This window comes from Microcaecilia unicolor, chromosome 10 (assembly GCF_901765095.1).
Source record: "Microcaecilia unicolor chromosome 10, aMicUni1.1, whole genome shotgun sequence".
NCBI lineage: Eukaryota > Metazoa > Chordata > Amphibia > Gymnophiona > Siphonopidae > Microcaecilia > Microcaecilia unicolor.
In genome coordinates this window covers 195,996,470-196,017,627 of record NC_044040.1, presented here as the reverse complement: position 1 = coordinate 196,017,627, position 21,158 = coordinate 195,996,470, and the positions used below count along the sequence as shown (strand labels likewise).

The 21,158-nt window shown below is 45.2% G+C and overlaps 1 protein-coding gene across 1 annotated transcript; it reads right to left on the bottom strand.

Moving 5' to 3' along the window:
- Positions 1-1,121: 1,121 nt before the first annotated feature.
- LRRIQ4 (leucine rich repeats and IQ motif containing 4) lies at positions 1,122-20,453 on the bottom strand. The gene is made up of 5 exons (XM_030215675.1): positions 19,380-20,453; positions 15,036-15,209; positions 11,624-11,762; positions 5,596-5,792; positions 1,122-1,328 (listed from the first exon to the last, which is right to left on the bottom strand). Exons 1-5 carry the CDS (start codon positions 20,451-20,453, stop codon positions 1,122-1,124), a joined length of 1,791 nt encoding a protein of 596 aa, XP_030071535.1.
- Positions 20,454-21,158: the final 705 nt, after the last annotated feature.

Here is a 21,158-nt window from a genome sequence, read left to right as displayed (position 1 = left end):
ATTAGTAGCTGAAATGCTACAAAACAACTGAAACAAGATGCAGTTGCCAAAAAAGATATTGTACCGAGCATGAGTTTTATTAAAACATTTAAAAGTACAGTCAGAACAATTTTCTTACTAGTTGTACCTTTCCTGGGTATGGGATAAACAGTGTTGATGCTTCGTGCTCTGTTGACTGATGGGGACACAGTCAAGCAGACTTTACACTTTCTGCTGCTAAAGGATATATGGATACAAATATATATATATACTAGCCGTTGAGCCCGTTAAAACGGGCTAGTATGGGGTTTTTCCAAGGCCCTGTCCCCTCACTGCTGCAGGCCCCCCCCCGAGGTCGCCGCTACCGATCCCCCCCCCCCGGAGTCGCCGCCACCCCTCCACCCGGCCCTGGCCCTCTCTTTGCAATTGAACTTACGTCGCCGAAACGCAGCACTCAGTTCAGCAGAGCTCCCGTCGGCCTTCCTTCTCTGCCTGTGTCCCGCCCTCGTGTGACGTAATGTCGGCGAGGGCGGGACACAGGCAGGGAAGGAAGGCTGACGGGAGCTCAGCTGATCAGCCTGCTGCGTGTCGGCGATATAAGTTCAATAACGAAGAGAGTGCTCGGGCCGGGTGGAGGGGGGGCGGCGACTCCGGGTGGGGGGAGCGGTATCAATGTCGGCGGTTCCCTCCCTCCCCTTCGCGCAGTTTCCCTCTCTGTCCCGCCCCCGTCATCACGTATTGACGCGGGGGCGGGACAGACAGGGAAGTCTCTATTGCGCATTTGCGGGTGAGTACGGTCACTCGCCATTTATATGTTTGATATATTTAGCAGAGAAGGTTCACAGTTTTAATATGCACTGGAAACTTTTTTTGTCTTTTAATTTTCAATGGCATCCTGTCAGAAAGGTGCTCTCAGCAGATTCAATGCTAAGAGCCAGTTTGCAGGAGATACAAGTTACCCTTATAATAAGAAAAACAAATGTGTAATTGGTTGCATCAGGCATGTTTTCTATAATATGTACAGTTCTTCTGCAGATTAATCTTGTTCAGATGAGCGTAAGATACAATCTTCCAGCTGGGCTTGTTTATATTTGATAGCATTTATTTTTCAGTACAATTTATCTCGCTACTGCCCATGCGCTTTATTTCTTTTTGCCCTTGGCTTTGCCTTTGTCTTTTCCTTTGTCTTTTCCTTTCTTGCCTTTGTCTTTTCCTTTCTTGCCTTTTTTGCCTTTCTTGCCTTTCTTGCCCTTCTTCCCTTTCTTTCCTTTAAGTTTTCTAAGTTTTAGAAGATATTCAAAGGGTCCAAAGCCTTTCCGCACCATGATCCCTCGCCACCAAGCTTGAATCTGAAATAAAGAAACTCGCTTGAGTATACCGGAAATGAAACACAGCAGAATCCCCTAACGCCTGTCTACATCTCGGCCAGCATCGGTCTTTTTCTGCCTTTTCATGTAGAAGTGGGTCCAACCTGGTATTTGTATTTCTTTCTTTATGTCTGTTGACCAGGAAAGTCAGATTAAGGGCCCCTTTCACAAAGGGAAAAGGAGCCCTGTGGTAGCGTTGGCGCATGGATTTGCCAAGCTCCTTTTACCACAGTGGTTTAAAAAAAAGAAAGGAAGAAAATGGCTGTGCGGTAAGTACAAACTTGCCCCACTGCCATTTTTCCGGGGGAAACCCTTAGAAAGGGCTAACCCAGCGGTAAAAAAATAGTTCCGGTCATGCTGGAAATGGCGTGTGCTGGGGGGGGGGGTGGCACTACTGCTGGCTCTCACGGTGGGACGGTGGTAGTGTCGGACTTGCGCATGACAACGCCGCGGTAGCTCTACCTCGGCGTTGCAAATGGGCCCCTAAGACATAAGGAGAAATTAGATCTTACCTGCTAATTTTCTTTCCTTGAGTCCCCCCCAGACCGGTCTAGATGATTGAATTTATTCCCTCTTGCCAGAAGGTAGTGACTGAGAGCTAATAACTTGTAATATCACCACTTAAGTATCATGAGCAGTTGGTAGTCAGTCAATATTTATCATAACAAAGCAGTAAATAAGTAAAGGCAACTCCCCAAAGAACTAAGATTAGCCTACAACAGATACTCCTGCTGGAATTCTGTGCCAAAAATTTTCAAAATTCTGGGCACAAAGTTTGCAAATTCTACAAAATTCTGCACGCAGAATTTTCACATTTTTGTGCAGGCCCCCTCCCTTTTTTTTGCAACTTCTCCTTTCAACAGCATCCTCCCCCTTTTTTTTTTACCGCCCCTCTCTCCCTCCAGCTACCTCTGCACTTACCTGTGAGGTGCGGGAGAACCTCTTCAGGGGCAGGAAAGAACCCCACTCTCCTGCCCTGCTGCTGCCGCTTTCTCGCTGGTGCTGTGCTTTATACAAATTGCCGCTGAGACTTCAAACGGTAATCTCACGAGATTACTGTTTGAAGTCTTGGCAGCCATTTGAAAAAGCACGGCACCAGTGAGAGAGCGGTGGCAATGGGGCAGGAAAGAGTGGGTTTCTTTCCTGCCCCGGATACTCAGTGCCGGTGCACAGACATGGTCTCCTCTCCTTGTACTGTTTTGGATCTGCATCACTCTTCAGGGTAGGATTAAGGCATAGGCAAATTAGGCACATGCCAAGGGCCCAAAAATTTGAAGAGGCCTTTTCAGATCTCTAACTGAATGGTTCCCAAGGCAGAATTTTCTCCATCTATACTTCTTCCCTTGGTACTCTGATCTCATCCCATGGTTTTCAGTATCATCTTTACGCTGATGACTCGCAGATCTACCTCTCCACACCAGAAATCTCAGCCGAAATCCAGGCCAAAGTATCAGCCTGCCTGTCTGACATTGCTGCCTGGATGTCTCAGCGCCATCTGAAACTAAACATGACCAAGACTCAGCTTCTTATCTTTCCCCTTAAACCAACCTCTCCTCCCCCATTCTCTATTTCAGTGGATAACACTTTCATCCTTCCTGTCTCATCAGCTCGTAACCTTGGGGTCATCTTCGACTCCTCCCTCTCCTTCTCTGCACATATTCAGCAGACTGCTAAAACCTGTTGTTTCTTTCTCTATAATATGAGCAAAATTCACCCTTTCCTTTCTGAGCACACTACCAGAACCCTCATCCACACTCTTATCACCTCTCGCTTAGACTATTGCAACTTGCTTCTCACAGGTCTCCCACTTAGCCATCTCTCTCCTCTTCAATCTGTTCAAAATTCTGCTGCACAACTAATATTCCGCCAGTGTCGTTATGCTCATATTAGCCCTCTCCTCAAGTCACTTCACTGGCTTCCTATCCGTTTCCACATACAGTTCAAACTCCTCTTATTGACCTATAAATACATTCACTCTGCAGCTCCTCAGTACCTCTCCACTCTCATCTCTCCCTACATTCCTCCCCGGGAACTCCGTTCACTGGGTAAATCTCTCTTATCTGCACCCTTCTCCTCCACCGCTAACGCCAGACTCTGTTCCTTTTATCTTGCTGCACCTTATGCCTGGAATAGACTTCCTGAGCCGGTACGTCAAGCGCCATCTCTTTTGATGCTGCTTTTAACTCATAACCCTTATTCACTTGTTCAGAACCCTTATTTTATCATCCTCACTTTAATATTCACTTATCTCTTGTTTGTCCTGTTTGTCTGTCCTAATTAGACTGTAAGCTCTGTGGAGCAGGGACTGTCTCTTCATGTTCAAGTATACAGCGCTGCGTACGTCTAGTAGCGCTATAGAAATGATAAGTAGTAGTAGTAGAATTTTGCACTGGTAAGTCAATTGCTGGCAGAATGAAGAGTGTAGGGTGGAAAGAGGGACCTGCAGGGGTCCTTTAGCCATCAGGAGGAACTGGGTTCCTGTGCTACTGGTTTTCCTCTGTAGTCAGGATCATATGGGGTCCTATCCAGGGGAGATTTTAAAATGTATTTATACAACAACAGGAGGCCCAATGCACTCGTTTGCCTAGGGCTTACTAAGGGGTTAATCCTGCCTTATCACTTTTGATGCACCATGTACACCTGAGAAGAAAAGGAGGGAGTGAACAGTATAGGGTCATGATGCCCAAACTGTAACTCCCTTTCATAAGAGGCCAATGTCGTAAACTGCACTGCTGATCTCAAAGGCGAGTTTAAACACAGAATTGAGTGTTGGCATGCACTAAACAGGATCACACATGCTATTTGCCCTTTTAGTACACATGACTTTTATTTTCAGAAACAACAATTGTATTGTGCACACTTATTCTTTTGATAGTTTTCATGCAAAATCAAATTATTAACCCCCCCCCCTCCCCATCTTATTACCTATGAAGGAGCAGTTAAACTATGGACAGATACACTTGAATTGCATTATAGATTTGATGACTCGGTTTTCCAAATCTGATCTCAAGGCAAGTTGCATGCAAGTACAGGAGATAATTACTCAAACAGTATTGCCAAAAGTAGTAAGTAGGTAAGTATAATTCCATATTTTCCCCCCTGGATTCTATATAAGGCGCGGTGAACAGCGTGCATTAAATTGTGCATGCAGCCAATTTATGCATGCTACTCAATTGAATAATGAGCCAATTAGTGATAATTGGCTGATAACAACCAATTATCATCACTAATTGGCAATAATTGGAATTTACGCACATTTTTTAGGCATATTCTAAAAAGAAGGCGCATGTGAAGTCCAACATGTGTCGTTGAAAAGGGGGCATGGCCATGGGAGGAGTATGGGCGTGTCGGGGTGCCAATCACATTTATGCATGTTATAGAATTCGGGGGAACGTGCATTCATTTAGGCGTGGACATTTACACCAGGTTTTTAGTGGCGTAAATGGCTGCACCTAAATATATGCACATTCCCCCCCCCCCAACCTACTAGCTGTTCTATAAACTGCATCTTACTATAGACGCAGTTTATAAAATAGCGATAGGCACGTTATTCCAACGTGCCTACATTTTGGGTGCTATATACAGAATCTAGCCTTTTGTGGTAAAATATAGGGGGGGCAATATTCAGAGATACTTATCTGGCTAGCAGGCACTGCAAACTGGATAAGTGATGACGAGAGGGATATTCGACGGCCCTAACTGGATAGTGCTGTTGAATATATCTGCTGACCACCTCAATGCCGGGGTGGTCCATGGGCATAGCTGGAGATTATCTGGTCAGTGGCTATCTTCAGACAGCAAAAAAAATGCTGTCCTAACTTTATCTGATTAGTGGACTGAATATGCCACGAACCAGACAGCATGGAGTGAAACTAGATATTCAGCGCTGGCCAGTATTTAGGCACTGGTGCTGAATGTCCTTTTAACCACGGTGGTTGCCATTTTACTAAACCACTGACCCCTGTGGTTAACTATCAGCTCCTAGATTTTTCACCCGTGGGTTGATTTACAGATAATGCCCAATTGTACATAGCGTGTACACTCTGGTGAAGCTCAGTGCAGCTTGGCCTCCTAGTGCTGAATTTCTATAAATACCTGCAGAGCAAGGGTATATGTAGTTGTCAATTTGTTACACTCCCCGAATGAAGTTTGCTATAAAATGTCTTTCTGTGCAGTATTATGATTAAAATAATAATGCAAACCAATTCAAATTACAGCCAACTTCTATAAAACCACTTAGATCTGTTACCTTTATTGCCATAAATTTTTTATGTCTCTTGTCCTGTAGATAATTCCATATAGCTTCTTTCCCTTGAGACCACACTTCTGGTGGTGGGTCTGTAATAGGGTTTTTATCCACCAGTAAATCCTCTAGATTCTGCAGCATGTCCAAGTTTTCTGGAAGTTCATTCAACATATTATTCACAAGAAGTAATTTTTTCATACCTAAAAATACAATAATGCTATAGTGATTATTGCTGTCATGGATTGATTTTACTTTTCAATCAAACACCCTTAAAATCCTTAATGTATACTATGTATATCTTAATCTTTACTCTTCTTAAAAGTAAATAAATAGGTCTTTATCAAGTATTTGTATATTCCAATAGAAAACAAATTTGGAAGTCTTAACAAACATAAGACTAGTCATACTGGGTCAGACCAGTGGTCCATCTAGCCCAGTATCCTGTTTTCCAAACAATGGCCAAGCCAGGTCACAAATAACTGGCAGAAACCCAAATCAGTGCAATATTCCGTACTACAAATCCCTGGACAAGCAGTTTCTTCCCCATGTATGTCTCAAAAGCAGACTATGGACTTCTCCTCCAGGAATTTGTCCAAACCTTTGTTAAACCCAGATGTGTTAACCGTTGTTATTACATCCTCAGGCTAAAAGTTCCAGAACTTAATTATTTGTTGAGTGAAAAAATATTTCCTCCTATTTGTTTTAAAAGTATTTCCATGTAACTTCCTCGAGTGTCCCCTAGTCTTTTTACTTTTGGAACGAGTAAAAAAATTGATTTACTTCTACTCGTTCTACACCACTCAGGATTTTGTAGACCTCAATCTTATCTCCCCTCATCCGTCTCATTTCCAAGCTTGAACAGCCCTAACCTCTTTAGCCTTTCCTCGTATGAGAGGAGTTCCACCCCTTTGAACTCTTTCTAATTCCGCTACATCTTTTTTGACATACGGCAACCAGAACTGATCACAATACTCAAGGTGCAGACGCGATACAAATGCATTATAGTATTTTCGGTCTTATTCACCATCCCTTTCCTAATAATTCCTAGCATCCTGTTTGCTTTTTTGGCCGCCGCCGCACACTGAGCAGAAGATTTCAGTGTATTATCTACAACAACACCTAGATCTTTTTCTTGGGTGCTGACCCCCAAGGTGGACCCTAGCATCAGGTAACTATGATTCGGATTATTCTTTCCAATGTGCATCACCTTACATTTGTCCGCATTAAACTTCATCTGCCATTTGGATGCCCAGTCTTCCAATTTCCTAAGGTCTTCCTGCAATATTTCACAGTCCGCACGTGTTTTAACAACCTTGAATAGTTTTGTATCATCTGCAGATTTAATCACCTCACTTGTCGTTCCAATTTCTATATCATTTATAAATATGTTATATAGCACCATTCCCAGTACAGATCCCTGCGGCACTCCACCCTCCTCCATTAAGTAAAAATGACTATTTAACCCTACCCTCTGTTTTCTGCCCAATAACCAATTCCATGTAGTACTATGTTCATAAATTTTACATGCACATAGGGAGGGCAGTTTTTAAAAGGCTCAGTTCCCTTTTTACCTGTGGAAACTGGTTTAAACTTGCCGTCTAACACAAATACTGGGTTAAGCCTATCTAGCTTAACACAAGAGGCTTTTCTGACAGACACAGCACTGCAGCTCCTGCAGTTGGTTGGATAGTATAGAGATGTTAAATCAAAAGAACTCTATTTATAAATACTAATAAGATGAATTGGTAGTCAGGGGTAAATATCAGCATTATAATGCTGAATTAAATGTGCAATTCAGTAGACACTCTACTGTTACAACACTTTGGAGCTGTCTACATGTCAAGTGGGACTAAGCTGACATCATTCAGCTTGTTCTACACAGGATCTAATGCATTGTTGCAACTCAAACTAATAGAGGGGCATAATCGAACGGGGACGACAATCTCTAAGGGCGCCCATCTCTGAGGACATCCCCCGTGAAGGGGCGGGGCATCCCATATTATCGAAAGAAGATGAGCGTCCATCTTTCGTTTCGATAATACGGCTGGGGACGCCCAAATCTCAACATTTAGGTCGACCTTAGAGATGGGCGACCTCGGTTTTCACCGATAATGGAAACCGAGGACACCCATCTCAAAAACGACCAAATCCAAGGCATTTGGTCGTGGGAGGAGTCAGCATTCATAGTGCACTGGTCCCCCTGACATGCCAGGACACCAACCGGGCACCCTAGGAAGCACTGCAGTGGACCTCACAAATTGCTCCCAGGTGCATAGCTCCCTTACCTTGGGTGCTGAGCTCCCCAAAACCCACTCCCCACAACTGTACAACACTATCATAGCCCTTATGGGTGAAGGGGAGCACCTACATGTGGGTACAGTGGATTTGTGGTGGGTTTTGGAGGGCTCCCATTTACCACCACAAGTGCAACAGGTGGGGGGGGGGGGGAAATGGGCCTGGGTCCACCTGCCTGAAGTGCACTGCACCCACTAAAACTGCTCCAGGCACCTGCATACTGCTGTCAGGGAGCTGGGTATGACATTTGAGGCTGGCAAAAAAATGTTTTTTTAATTTTTTTGGGGGGTGGGAGGGGGTTGGTGACCACTGGGGGAGTAAGGGGAGGTCATCCCCGATTCCCTCCGGTGGTCATCTGGTCAGTCGGGGCACCTTTTCAAGACTTGGTCATTAAAAAAAAAGGGACCAAGTAAAGTCGGCCAAATGCTCGTCAGGGACACCCTTCTTTTTTCCATTATCAGCTGAGGACGCCCATCTGTTAAGCACGCCTAAGTCCCACCTTCGGTACACTGCCAACACGCCCCCCCAGGAACTTTGGTCGTCCCTGCGACGGAAAGCAGTTGAGGACGCCCAAAATCGGCTTTCGATTATGCCGATTTGGGCGACCCTGAGAGAAGGACGCCCATCTCCCGATTTGTGTCGGAAGATGGGCGCCCTTCTCTTTCGAAAATGCCCCTGATAGCGGCCCTTTTACTAAGCTGCACTAAAAAGGGTCCTTTGCTATTTTTAGCACATGGGTTTTCCACACACCGAGGCCACTTTTAGCATAGCTGTAAAATGGCCACAATTAATTTTTTTCCATTAATGGCCACGTGCTAATTTCCCAAATAGTGCGTGGCCATTAGCGTGGGAGCCCTTACTGCCACCTATTTGGTAGGTGGTAGGGCTCCTGTGGTAATCGGTCAGCGCGCACCAATGTCCACATGCTAACCGATTAGCGCAGAGCACACCTACTCTCCGCCTCCAAACACGCCCCTGCGTTAAAAAATACAGTCTATTTTTTAGTACGTGGGAAGTGGGTGCCAATTCTAAAACTACTGTGGGACATCTGAGCGTGTCACGCAATAGTGCCTTTTTAACATGTGGTAAGCACGTACAAGTGCTTACCGCAGCTTAGTAAAAGGACCCCACAGAAACTTTTGTAATCTGCCTCATCCCTACGAAATTTGTCATATTTTATCATTTCCAACTCTTTAACAAATTTATCTAAATTATTCTTATACCCCCCCCCCCCCCACGATATTCAGCGCTATTTAACCGGGTATATTATACAGTAACAAGTTTTAGTGTTCTCTGTCTCCACCTATTGGTAGGCATGCATAACCCAAGTGCCAGCAACTTGACCGGTCTGGAGGGCATACAAGGAAAATATGTTTATTCCATGTTACTTAAAAATTAATTGCTACTTGCAATATCAGTGTCCCTCAATGGAACACAAATTAATTTTATTCTTGTGTTACAATGGATGTCACTACATCATGGACTGTGGAATGTCCACAGCCGCTGCATGTGCTTGTGAGAGATTAACAGGGAAATAGGGGCCTGAGGTGTTTAGGTTACTGCGGTGTGCTAAAGAAAGTTGCATATATTTCTACGAATATCTTTGTTCTATTGTGTAAAATTATGGCAATTACTTTTGTATAATTTTGCAGAATTTTGATGTTTTGGCGCTTAATTCTCCAGGGTGTTATGTAAATTTCCAAGCCATTCAAGAACCCAAATCTCTTAGACATCATAAGCACAGTGGTGCCCCATGTTAACTATTGTAACAAGGTCTTTCATTCTGGTTGTTTTTGATGTTCTTGGTTACGGATTCTTATTGGGGGGGAGGGGCGGTATTGACCCTGCGGTTTCTTCTTGCTTTTTTAGACTTCGAGCTCAGTCACAGCCAGAGCAGGAAACCTATACCACCAGCCTTCATTCTATTTTATATCGTCTCCCATCCAACTTTAAGGCTCCTTTTACAGAGCTATGGTAGTGATTACCGTGTGCCAAATGCAGTGGCGTTCCTAGGTCGGCTGCCATCCGGGGCGGATCGCCGCTGCACCCCTCTCCCCCCGGGTGCAGCACGACACCCCCCTCCAGCGCATCAACACCCCCCTCCCTCAGCGCATCAGCATACCCTGCATCAACACACGCTGCTGGAGGAGTGTTGGGAGCAGCCGCGCGGCTGTCGGCTCCCTCTGCGCCGGAACAGGAAGTAACCTGTTCCGGGGCAGAGGGAGCAGGGAACCAGCGGAGCCGACAGGTGCGCGGCTGCTCTCTGCACCCCTCCAGCAGCGTGCACCCGGGGCGGACCACCCCCACCGCCCCGCCCTTGGTACGCCACTGGCCAAATGCAATGAACCCCACAAGAAATGAATGGGCTTTGCTGCATTTGGCGCACCACTAATCATTACTGTGGCTTCGTAAAAGGAGCCCTTAGTGAGGTCATTGCAACCACAGTCCTCAAGCTATAGGCCATGCATCAGGGCTCCTTCTATAACCAGCAACCATAGACCTAAGTCAGTCAAAAGGTGTCACTACTGTGTGATAACAGAGACTCCCTCCCTCCCAAGGGCCCTCAAAGCTGATCTGCAGCATCCCAGCCAGGGAGTGAATGATCGCACCAGAAATCAAACCCATATCTCTCCAGATAGCAATGTGCAGCAGTGCCACGTGGAGGGGCATAATTGAAAGGGACGCCCAAGTTTTGCTGAGGACGTCCAAACAAAACGTCCCGGTGGAGGGGCGGGGAAACCTATATTATCGAAACAAGATGGACGTCCATCTTTCATTTTGATAATACGGTTGGGGACGGCCAAATCCTGAAATTTAGGTCGTCCTTAGAGATGGTCATCCCTAGACTTGGTTGTTTCTGATTTTCGGCGATAATCAAAACCAAGGATGCCCATCTCAGAAACGACCAAATGCAAGCCCTTTGGTTGTGGGAGGAGCCAGCATTCGTAGTGCACTGGTCCCCCTGACATGCCAGGACACCAACTGGGCACCCTAGGGAGCACTGCAGTGGACTTCATAAATTGCTCCCAGGTACATAGCTCCCTTACCTTGTGTGCTGAGCCCCCCAAATACCCCCCAAAACCCACTCCCCACAACTGTACACCACTACCATAGCCCTTACGTGTGAAGGGGGTAACCTAGATGTGGGTACAGTGGGTTTGTGGTGGGTTTTGGAGGGCTCACATTTACCACCACAAGTGTAACAGGTGTGGGGGGGGGGGGGGGGGATGGGCCTGGGCCCGCCTGCCTGAAGTACACTGCTCCAGGTACCTGCATACTGCTGTGATGGACCTGAGTATGGCATTTGAAGCTGGTACGACATATTTTTAAAGATGTTTTTTGAGGGTGGGAGGGGGTAGAGTCGTAAGAAAAACAGGACCAGGTAAAGTCGTCCAAGTGCTCGTCAGGGATGCCCTTTTTTCCCATTATGGGTCGAAGACATCCATGTTTTAGGAACGCTCAAGTCCCGCTTTCGCTACGCCTCCGACACGCCCCCGGGAACTTTGGTCGTCCCTGTGACGGAAAGCAGTTGAGGACGTCCAAAATCGGCTTTCGATTATACCGACTTGGGCGACCCTGTGAGAAGGATGCCCATCTTCCGATTTGTGTCGAAAGATGGGCGTCCTTGTCTGTCGAAAATGAGCCTTTAAGTCACCAGGGTTGGCAATTTTGTTTTGACTTTTTGGGGGTCTAAAACAGCCTGAAGCTTTTGAAAATATGACGCAGTGTAGTTCACCTTGTATTTCACATATGGAATGTGGAAGCGCTGTCAGGTAGTTATTGGTGCAGTCCAGTATTTCTAGATATTTCAGAAGACCAATGGTTGATGGCAGGGACTCAAGCCTATTGTTTTCTAAGTACAACTCTCTTAAATTCTGTAAACAAAATTTTCAAGATATTTTTAATCAAAAGTAATTCAGGAGTCGTTGCAGAGAGCCATATGTTAGAACCACTGACTACATAGCTTCTAATGTGAACTTTCCATAAAAAATTACCCACGGGCTACAATTAAAATCATGGCAGTAATCCGCAGCTAATTGCAACATGTCCCTCTTTCTGTCAGTGTGTGAGCAGTGACTGGTCCAGGCACTGACAGGTAGGGGAAAACACACACAGCGAGGGTGACATGAAGGAAGATGCAGAATAAAGATGTCCAATGGACTAAAACCGTTCGCATCAGAAACTTTATTCACAGTAAAATAGACTGTGAATAAAGTCTCTGATGTGAATTGTTTTAGTCCATTGGACATCTTTATTCTGCATCATCCTTCCTGTCACCCCCGGTGTGTGTGTTTTCCTGCATTATCATTGCAGAGGACCTTTGTTCTTCTGTGCTTGTCGACTGACAGGTAGGGAGACATTTCCCCCTCTCCCACAAATCCCTGGTAGTCTAGCAGCCCCCTCCTTCTCTTCTACCTCACCGAACCCAACCCCCCCTCACCTCTGGCTCAATAATATATTCCCTGGTGTCTGGCAGCACACCCCTTCCTCTCCAACATGACCTCCTCTTCCCTGACTCATAAATAAATTCCCTGGTGTCTAGCGGCACTCTCTCCCTCCAGCCCAACTCAAAATTTAAATCCCTGGTGTCTAGTGCCCCCACCCAGACTCCTCCACAGCATACCTAGAACGGGCACTGCTTGACCCCGTTTGGTACATCCTGGGATGCATGACATGGGGGTCTGTCTGCCAAATAAGGGATTTTTTTCCCCGTATTTAGTTGTCTCCACCCAGACTGATCCTATACTGTGCGTCCCAGGATGCAGTGTGTGGGGTTGGATGGTGCCATGTTTCAAGATAGTATTGCTCCTGCCTCTTCTACCAAGTATGCTGTTGGGGGGAGGCGGGACTGGGGACTCAGGAGCTACACACCAGGGCTATGTTTTTTGGGGGGAGGGGGTTGGGAGGGATCAGAGGTTCATCTCAGGAGATGTCTGTAGGAGCTGGGGGGGGGGGGGGTATCACGGGTGCCACTAGACACCAGGTCCACTACACACCAGTGCTGTTATTGTGGAGAGGGTTGGTGAGTAGGGGTGCAGTTTGGGGAGTCAATGACTGTAAGTGTCAGTGGATTGGGGGGGTCATTTTGGAGGCATTGGAGGATCAGGGGTCTAGGAGGCCAGAGATGTGGCAGCTATTGGTTTTCTGCCCTGATGCACTGCTGCAGAATGCTGAGCTGCCACTTCTATGCTTCCTCAAACCTGGCATTTAGGTTCCTGCGTTGTGCTCACTTTAAAGGCTTCTGCAGCAGTTCTCTGCATGGGGCAGAATAGCTAATAAATGCATGTAAATAAGGTGTAATCCCAAACGACAATTAACTCTATGAAGCGTTACAAAATGTCAAAAAATACATATAGCTCTTTACCCCAATATTTGATAGCAACTACAGAGGCAATCAATACAGTGAAAACTTTCACACATTAAAAAAAAAAACACTTTTGTAAAATAAATGGACCCTCAGTATTAACTAAAGATCTCTTTTATCAAACCGCGCTAGCGGTCCTCAGTGAGGTAATGCCGACAAAGCCCATTCACTTTGAAAGAATGGGCTTTGTCGGCATTGCAAGCAGAAACTGCTAGCGTGGCTTGATAAAAGAGGCCCTAAGATGGTAAAGCACCAACCTGTGCTGGAAACTGAATAACAGTGATTGTAGGACCCAAAGAGGGTCTCACCCGCCGCAGTACATAAACTGTCAATTGAACTTACATCCTCGGGTTCCACAATTAATGAAAAAAAAAGACTCTGGACACCACAGTGTCACCAACCCACGTTCTTAAACGTGCCCAAAAGCAAAATCTAACATTAAATGTCCAGAATAACTGAACCAATAACTTACAGGATGTAAGTACATAAGTAATGCCACACTGGGAAAAGACCAAGGGTCCATCGAGCCCAGCATCCTGTCCACGACAGCGGCCAATCCAGGCCAAGGGCACTTGGCAAGCTTTCCAATACGTACAAACATTCTATACATGTTATTCCTGGAATTGTGGATTTTTCCCAAGTCCATTTAGTAGTGGTTTATGGACTTGTCCTTTAGGAAACCGTCCAACCCCTTTTAAAACTCTGCTAAGCTAACCGCCTTCACCACGTTCTCCGGCAACGAATTCCAGAGTTTAATTATGCGTTGGGTGAAAAAAAACGTTCTCCGATTTTTTTTTAATTTACTAGACTGTAGTTCCATCGCATGCCCCCCTAGTCCTAGTATTTTTGGAAAGCGTGAACAGACGCTTCACATCCACCTGTTCCACTCCACTCATTATTTTATATGCCTCTATCATGTCTCCCCTCAGCCGTCTCTTCTCCAAGCTGAAAAGCCCTAGCCTCCTTAGTCTTTCTTCATACGTACAACGTGCAGGACGTCAGACTCAGAAACAGAACGAAAGAAGAAGAGACCTCGGCTGGCGGGGGTTGGGGTCCCCCGCCAGCAAAGGTAGGTGACAGCAATGGCGGGTTGGCGGTGGGAGGGGGGGGGTCGAGAGGGTTATCGGCAGGGGGGTCCAGGGCTAAATCTACAGGGGCCCAGGCCCCCGTGGCCCCACATAGCTATGCCCCTGTTTAGCACCAACTGATTTTTAGCGCAAGCTAAAAACGCTAGCGCACCTTAGTAAAAGACCCCCTTAGTTAATACTGAGGGTCCACTTATTTTACAAAAATAATTTTTTATGTGTGAAAGTTTTCATCATATTAACTGCCTCTGTAGCTGCTATCAAATATTGGAGTGAAGAGCCATATTTATTTTTTGTAAATAAGGTGTGCACCATGCCTCATGTGAAATTTTGCTTCACAGCAAACCCTTTCTTTACATCGGGCGGTGGTTTACTTGATCATAAACCTCTCGCTAACTGCACGCTTTGGCCTGTGGTAGCTTTCTGCATCGACCTTTCACTGATTCCCAAAGAATGTGGTAAATGTACACAGATCACATGATAACACAGAACTTCAAGCCACTGGCTGATCTTCTGTAAAAATGATCGTGATGATAAGAAAAACCATTAACAGTGATAAAATGCTACTAGAATTGGCTATTTAAATGAAGTACAGTACTTTGCCTGCTGGAGCTATTGTTTCTGAGGTTCATCTATCAATGATAGCGTTTGTTTTAAATAGGTCTCTTATTAGGGGCAGAGCAATAACAGTTTCCTACCTCCAGTTTGTAGATATTGTCTGGTAATACTTTGAGCTTGGTCCCCTGATCTTGCCCAATATAAAGTTTCTTTAGAGATACAAGAGAAAGGATTTCCTTTGGAAAGCGACTGAATCTGTTGCCACTTAGTCCCAGGTGTTTTAATTTGGACAGTTCCTTAATACCTGAAGGTATCTAAATAAACAAGCATTGTTATCAAGAAACATAAGAACAGCAAATTGAACGTTTGTTTCTAAGTTGAACAAATGTAAGAAAAAGGAACATTGATTAACCGCTAAGTCAATGGCTGGCGGTAAAGTCTCAGGCCAAAAATGTCCGTGCGCAGGTTTTTATTTTGCCGCATGTCCGTTTTCTGGCACCTTAAAACTGGCCCGGTGCATGCCCAAAAGATGAGCTCACATTGCTGCAGGACGCAAAAACTGGCCCGGCGCATGCCCAAAAGATGAGCTCGCATTGCCGCAGGGCATGTTTTGCTGCGGCTTAGTAAAAGGGCCCCACAGTGTTGTTGGGAGAGTAATATCCTCTGTCATCTAGCCACTACATTCTACTAGATAGAGCCAAAGTATTTCACTGAGACCATTCTCGGAATGTTTCTAAGCTTTATGCTACCCCCCTACTGGTAGGACTGTAGGTGGAGGACTCCTGCTCAGCTTAGAGGGAACAGTGGTTGGAGGTTAGGCACCTAACGCCTAGTCTCTATAACCTGTGCGTGTAACTCATAGGCACGCCCCCAACCCACCCATTGTCTTTCCATGGCCACAACCCTAGAAGGTGCATGTGACAGAAATTTGCATTTGCAGCTTCTAGAATAGCGACTAAAGTCAATTGTGCATGCAACTGCCAATTGGTCCCAATTAATACCAATTTAAGCCAATAATTGGCTGTTAACCCCAGCCAATTATTAAATTAAGTTGCATGTACAATTGACCTTATTCTATAAATTGGGCGCCTAGCTTTGCATGCTAATTGTAAAGTTGGGTGCCCAGTTTTATAGAAAATTAGGGGGCAAATGTACCATTAATTGTGATTGAAATAGGAGGACAGTACTATTTCTAAAGATATCTGAGGATGATTTTTGTGTGTGTGCGATTTTCTTCTTTTACTCTATCACACTGGGTGCTCATTTCTAGAGCTAATACTATATTTTACTATTCGGCCAAATACAAATAATGAAAAATATTTTTCTGCCGAATATGAATAATGAGCATTAACAGTGGCGTACCAAGGGGGGGCGGTCCGCCCCGGGTGCACGCCGCTGGGGGGGGGGGGGTGCCGCACGCGCCTGTCCTTCGTTCGTTCCATGCTCCCTCTGCCCCAGAACAGGTTGTTCCGCCCCGGGTGTCAGCCCCCCTAGGAACGCCACTGAGCATTGAGCTTTGACATAACAAATATAAGAAGCAACTTGAAATCAGAGATCAAGGGTTTATTTCAGTAGGATTAAGCACAACAGAGCCCTGGATTATTCACGTTTGCATTTAAATCACTATTCGGCCGATAAAGTATTTGGGGCCAAATCGAATCGTATACGAATATTCAGTTCAGCCCTACTCATTTCCGAAATTCTTTCTTAGCCACAACCAAAATCTTGTTAAAAACATCAGATAGGGTACATTACTAGACAGAGTGGTAGGCTTCCACTTTAAGTACGATGCTACATACTTGGATATTATGGGACTAGATTCTATAAATGGCGCTGAGAAATCGGCGCTGTAAAATTTAAGCGCTGAGCACTATTCTATAAAGGATCTGCGCCCTTTATAGAATAGCGGCTAAGTGCATAAACGGTGCCTAACTGGGAGCTTCTGAATATTTTCACAGCGTTGTTACCGCTGTTTGCAGTTTTAAGATAAGTAGCCACTGTCTTTTTATTCTTTATTTTTTAACATTATGACTCAGCAGTTTTTGTATTTTGAATAAAGCCTTGAACAAAGTAATGGATAAAGTAAAAACATAAAAATTGAATTAAGCAAATGTACTTGGAGGCACGATTGATGAATTAAAAAGGAGCTTGGATCTGAAATCACTGGGGCTATAAGAGATCCCATAGCCCATTATTTATTTATTTATTTGTTACATTTGTATCCCACATTTTCCCACCTATTTGTAGGCTCAATGTGGCTTACATAGTACCGGAGAGGCGTTTGCAGACTCCGGTGTGAACAAATACAAAGTGATGTTGTGGTAAGATAAAGTTCATGTGGCACAGCCACATTAGGGAATCGTACAACGGAAGAGCTGAGTTTTGTCCATTACGTACTTTAGGTTTGTTGTGTTGCAGGGATCAGGCATTTAAGTTGGGTCAGTGGGGTATGCCTTCTTGAAAAGGTGAGTTTTTAGTGATTTCTGGAAGTTTAGGTGATCGCACGTCCTTTTCAAAGCTTTTGGTAATGCGTTCCACAATTGTGTGCTTACGTAGGAAAAGCTGGATGCGGAAGCCGATTTGTATTTAAGACCTTTACAGCTTGGGTAGTGCAGATTTAGATGTGATCGTGTTGATTCTGACGTGTTTCTAGTTGGTAGGTCGATCAGGTCTGTCATGTATCCCTGGGCTTCGCCGTAGATAATTTTGTGGACCAGGGTGCGGATTTTAAAGGCAATGCGTTTCTTTGATTGGGAGCCAGTGCAGTTTTTCGCGGAGGGGTTTTGCGGTTTCAAATCGCGTTTTTCCAAACATAAGCCTAGCTGCCGTGTTTTGAGCGGTCTGGAGTTTCTTTAAGGTTTGTTCTTTATCTGATGCTTCTTCGTATTTTAGTGCTTTTAGGAAACCTTTGTTGCTATACTTTTGTGTGCATTGCCACTTGCTATTGCTTCCCCCTTTGTTTTATTTATATATTTATATATCCATATATTTATTTGGGAAGTGGTTCTTTGTTTCCCCTATTCCTTCTTATAACTTAAGGCGCCGGCAACTACACCTGCTGAAAAAGCAGGTGTAAATGCCGGTGCCTAAATTAGGCATCAGTCAGGTCTATTCTGTAACAATACGTGTCAATCACTGTGGTAGATTGTCGCTGCCCCCCCCGGCGCATTACCCCCCCCCAAATCATGACACCCCCTGAAGTACATCGCTCTTACCTCCTGGGGGTGCAGGAAGCAGCCGTGCGGCTGTCGGCTCCGCCGGTTCCCTGCCCCAGAACAGGAAGTAACGTCAAAGAGAGGAGAGAACCGGCGGAGCCGACAGCCGTGCGGCTGCTCCCTGCACCCCCTTGCAGCGCGCACCTGGGGCGGATCACTCTCACCGCCATGCCCTTGCTACGCCACTGCAATTGATATGGACAGGCAGGTTCCCTGGAGTCCACAGAAAATGTGATAGTCAAAACAGCATCCCCCACTGGCAAGAAAGCAGGTGGAGGGACTCCTACACAGCTTAGAGGGAACTGTGGCGTCAGTTCTGGGAATGCATCCCGGAATGCCCCCAGCCGTGACCCCTTGAATTTACGCTCTATAGGATTTCCACACACATCATTATAGAATACAATATGCACGTAGATCCCAATTAAATAAAAATAATTGTTTTTTTTAGCAGCCAATTATTGGTGCTGATTGGCTCAGCTCCTTAATCAATTAATTTGTGCACACAAATTGGCAATGCGTGCTGATTTGCACACGTAAATTTAGTTGCCATATATAGAATCTGAGGATATATGTTCTCATATCAGTGGCATGGTGCTTTAATATTGTGTTTTCAATTGCTAGGGACAGGTAGGTTCCCTAGAGCAGTGTTTCCCAAGTCCGATCCTGGAGTAGCCCTTGCCAGTCAAGTTTTCAGGATATCCACAATGAATATGCAGGGAAGAGATTTGCATACAATGGAGGCAGTGTATGCAAATAAAGTTCATGCATATTCATTTATGGATATCCTGAAAACCTGATTGGCAAGGGCTACTCCAGGACTGCTCTTAGGAAACGCTGCCCTAGAGTCTTGCAGAGCTTGCCTGTCCCTCACTATTGAAAAATGTGATAGTGAAACAGCACCCCCCACTGGCAGGATTGCAGATGGAGGACTCCAACTCAGCTTAGAAGGAACAGTGTCAGGGGCTAATGCTTACATTTGGCTCCTCCAACATACACCCCATCACAAAGGCCCCATTCTTTTGGTTTTTGACCTTCCTGCTCCTCATCCAGTGTTCCCCTCAGGCTGGTGCCCAGGGGCCATAGGGCCATGGCCTTCTCCCAACCCCTATTTCCCATGAGTACAGCACTGTCTAGTATCACGGATTAGAACCACATGGTTTGTATTATGATAACTTCACCTTTCAAGACGAATAGTTAATTACCCCAAATTATAACAAGCATGAGCAGATCTGCAAATTAAAATAATGCTAAAAGTACGGAAATGAGTACCTTGCGCAGTCTATTGTCATCCAATGACAGTATTTCCAAATTTATCAAAGAACAGATTTCAATGGGGAAATCACGGAAGAGATTTTGACCGAGGTTTAATATTTGGACTGCTGTTAACTCAACAAAGGCAGGTGGCAACATTTTCAGACGTGTATTTTTCAAATAAAGAACACACAACGAGGTCAGAAAGCACAGCTGAAGTGGAAGCATTTTCAGATTGTTATCAGACAGTTCAAGTTCACTCAGCTCTGTGAGTTCCCCAAGGTTTCCAGGAACAGTGCTCAAGAGGTTACCAGGAGCAGTAAGCACAGACAATTCCCTGCAGCGATACAATGAATCGGGAAGCAACTCCACCACATTGAATCCCAAAAAGAGTTTCATCAACTTGGATAAAGAGGAAATCTCTTCAGGGATGGAGCTCATGGCATTTTTCTCCATGTCTAACACTTCCAAATTATAGAGCTTACAGAGCTGGAGGGGAAATGTTTCAAATTTATTCTGCTGCAGATAAAGTTCTTTAAGCTGGCTGAGGTTGACGATTTCTTTGGGTAGAAAAGTTAGATTATTTCCAGAGAGTCCAAGCAGTTCCAGATGATGAAGGTACCTACAGATCTGAACTGGAAACTCTTCTAAATGTATATTGTAAAGCCTCAGCTCACGGAGAGTATAAATTCTGCTTACTGTCTGCAGTGCAATGGGAGGGAGTGGATTGCTACTGAGATCTAAGTTTTCGAGGTTCTTCAACTCCCCAAACTCTTCACTAATGTATTTCAGGCTATTATTATTCAGATACAGGACTTTCAAGTTCTGAAGGTGGCGGATGTTTTCTGGGATGCTTTCTATCAAGTTTTTTTCCAAATGTAGCTCCTCAAGGTCTTCCAACTCAAAGATATAATAGGAAATCATTGTAAGCCGCCTTTCAGATAAATCTAAAAACAGTGTTCGGCCCTGCAACTGTTTAGGAAGATCATTTATGGACTTTAAAAACTTTTTCATAGCAGCCGACTCCGGAAATCTGTCACTGTTCTTTAATAACATAGATGTGACGGGTTTTGTAAGATTAATATTCAACATTTTGGCACCAGTGTTTCAGTCCCGATCAACCATTTATGCTGCTGGATTTTTAGGTCATCAGAAGCTGAAAAACAAACAAACAGAAGTCAGTTTTGTTTAACTTTTTTTTTATTATTATTAGTGCTACCAGTCAGTCCCTGTTTCTTGATGCTTACAATCTAATAAGACAGTCAGCTGGGTTAAGAAACACAAACATGAGGGTATAAGTTGGGGGGGGGGGGGGGTTGATAACTTGTTGGGAGGGGTTGGGGAAGGGTGGTGGGGTATTATTATTGGAGGGGGAAATCTTGTAAGGATGGGAAATATGGGATGGGGGGTTAGGTTCGTTAGTGAGATTCTGTATTAGGTTCAGAGTGTTGTTCCTGTATTTCATTTGCGGTAATTGCAGGGCTGCCGAGAGGAGGGGAGCCGCAGTCCCTTCCACCCGACCCCCTCCGTCCACCACCGGGCCGGGCCCCCCTGAATTCAAATCATAGTGCCTCACCTCGACCTCGCTCTGTGTGAAAGAAGTGCAGCAGAGGTAGTCTGCAGATCGCCTCCCTTTGGGCCTTCCTTCCCTGTGTCCCGCCCTCGTCTGACATAACTTGCGTGAAAGCGGGATACAGGGAGGGAAGGCCCGAAGAGAGGCGATCTGCAAGACTGCCGCTGCTGCGCTTCTTTCACACGGAGCGAGGTCGAGGTGAGGCGCTATGATCTGAATTCAGG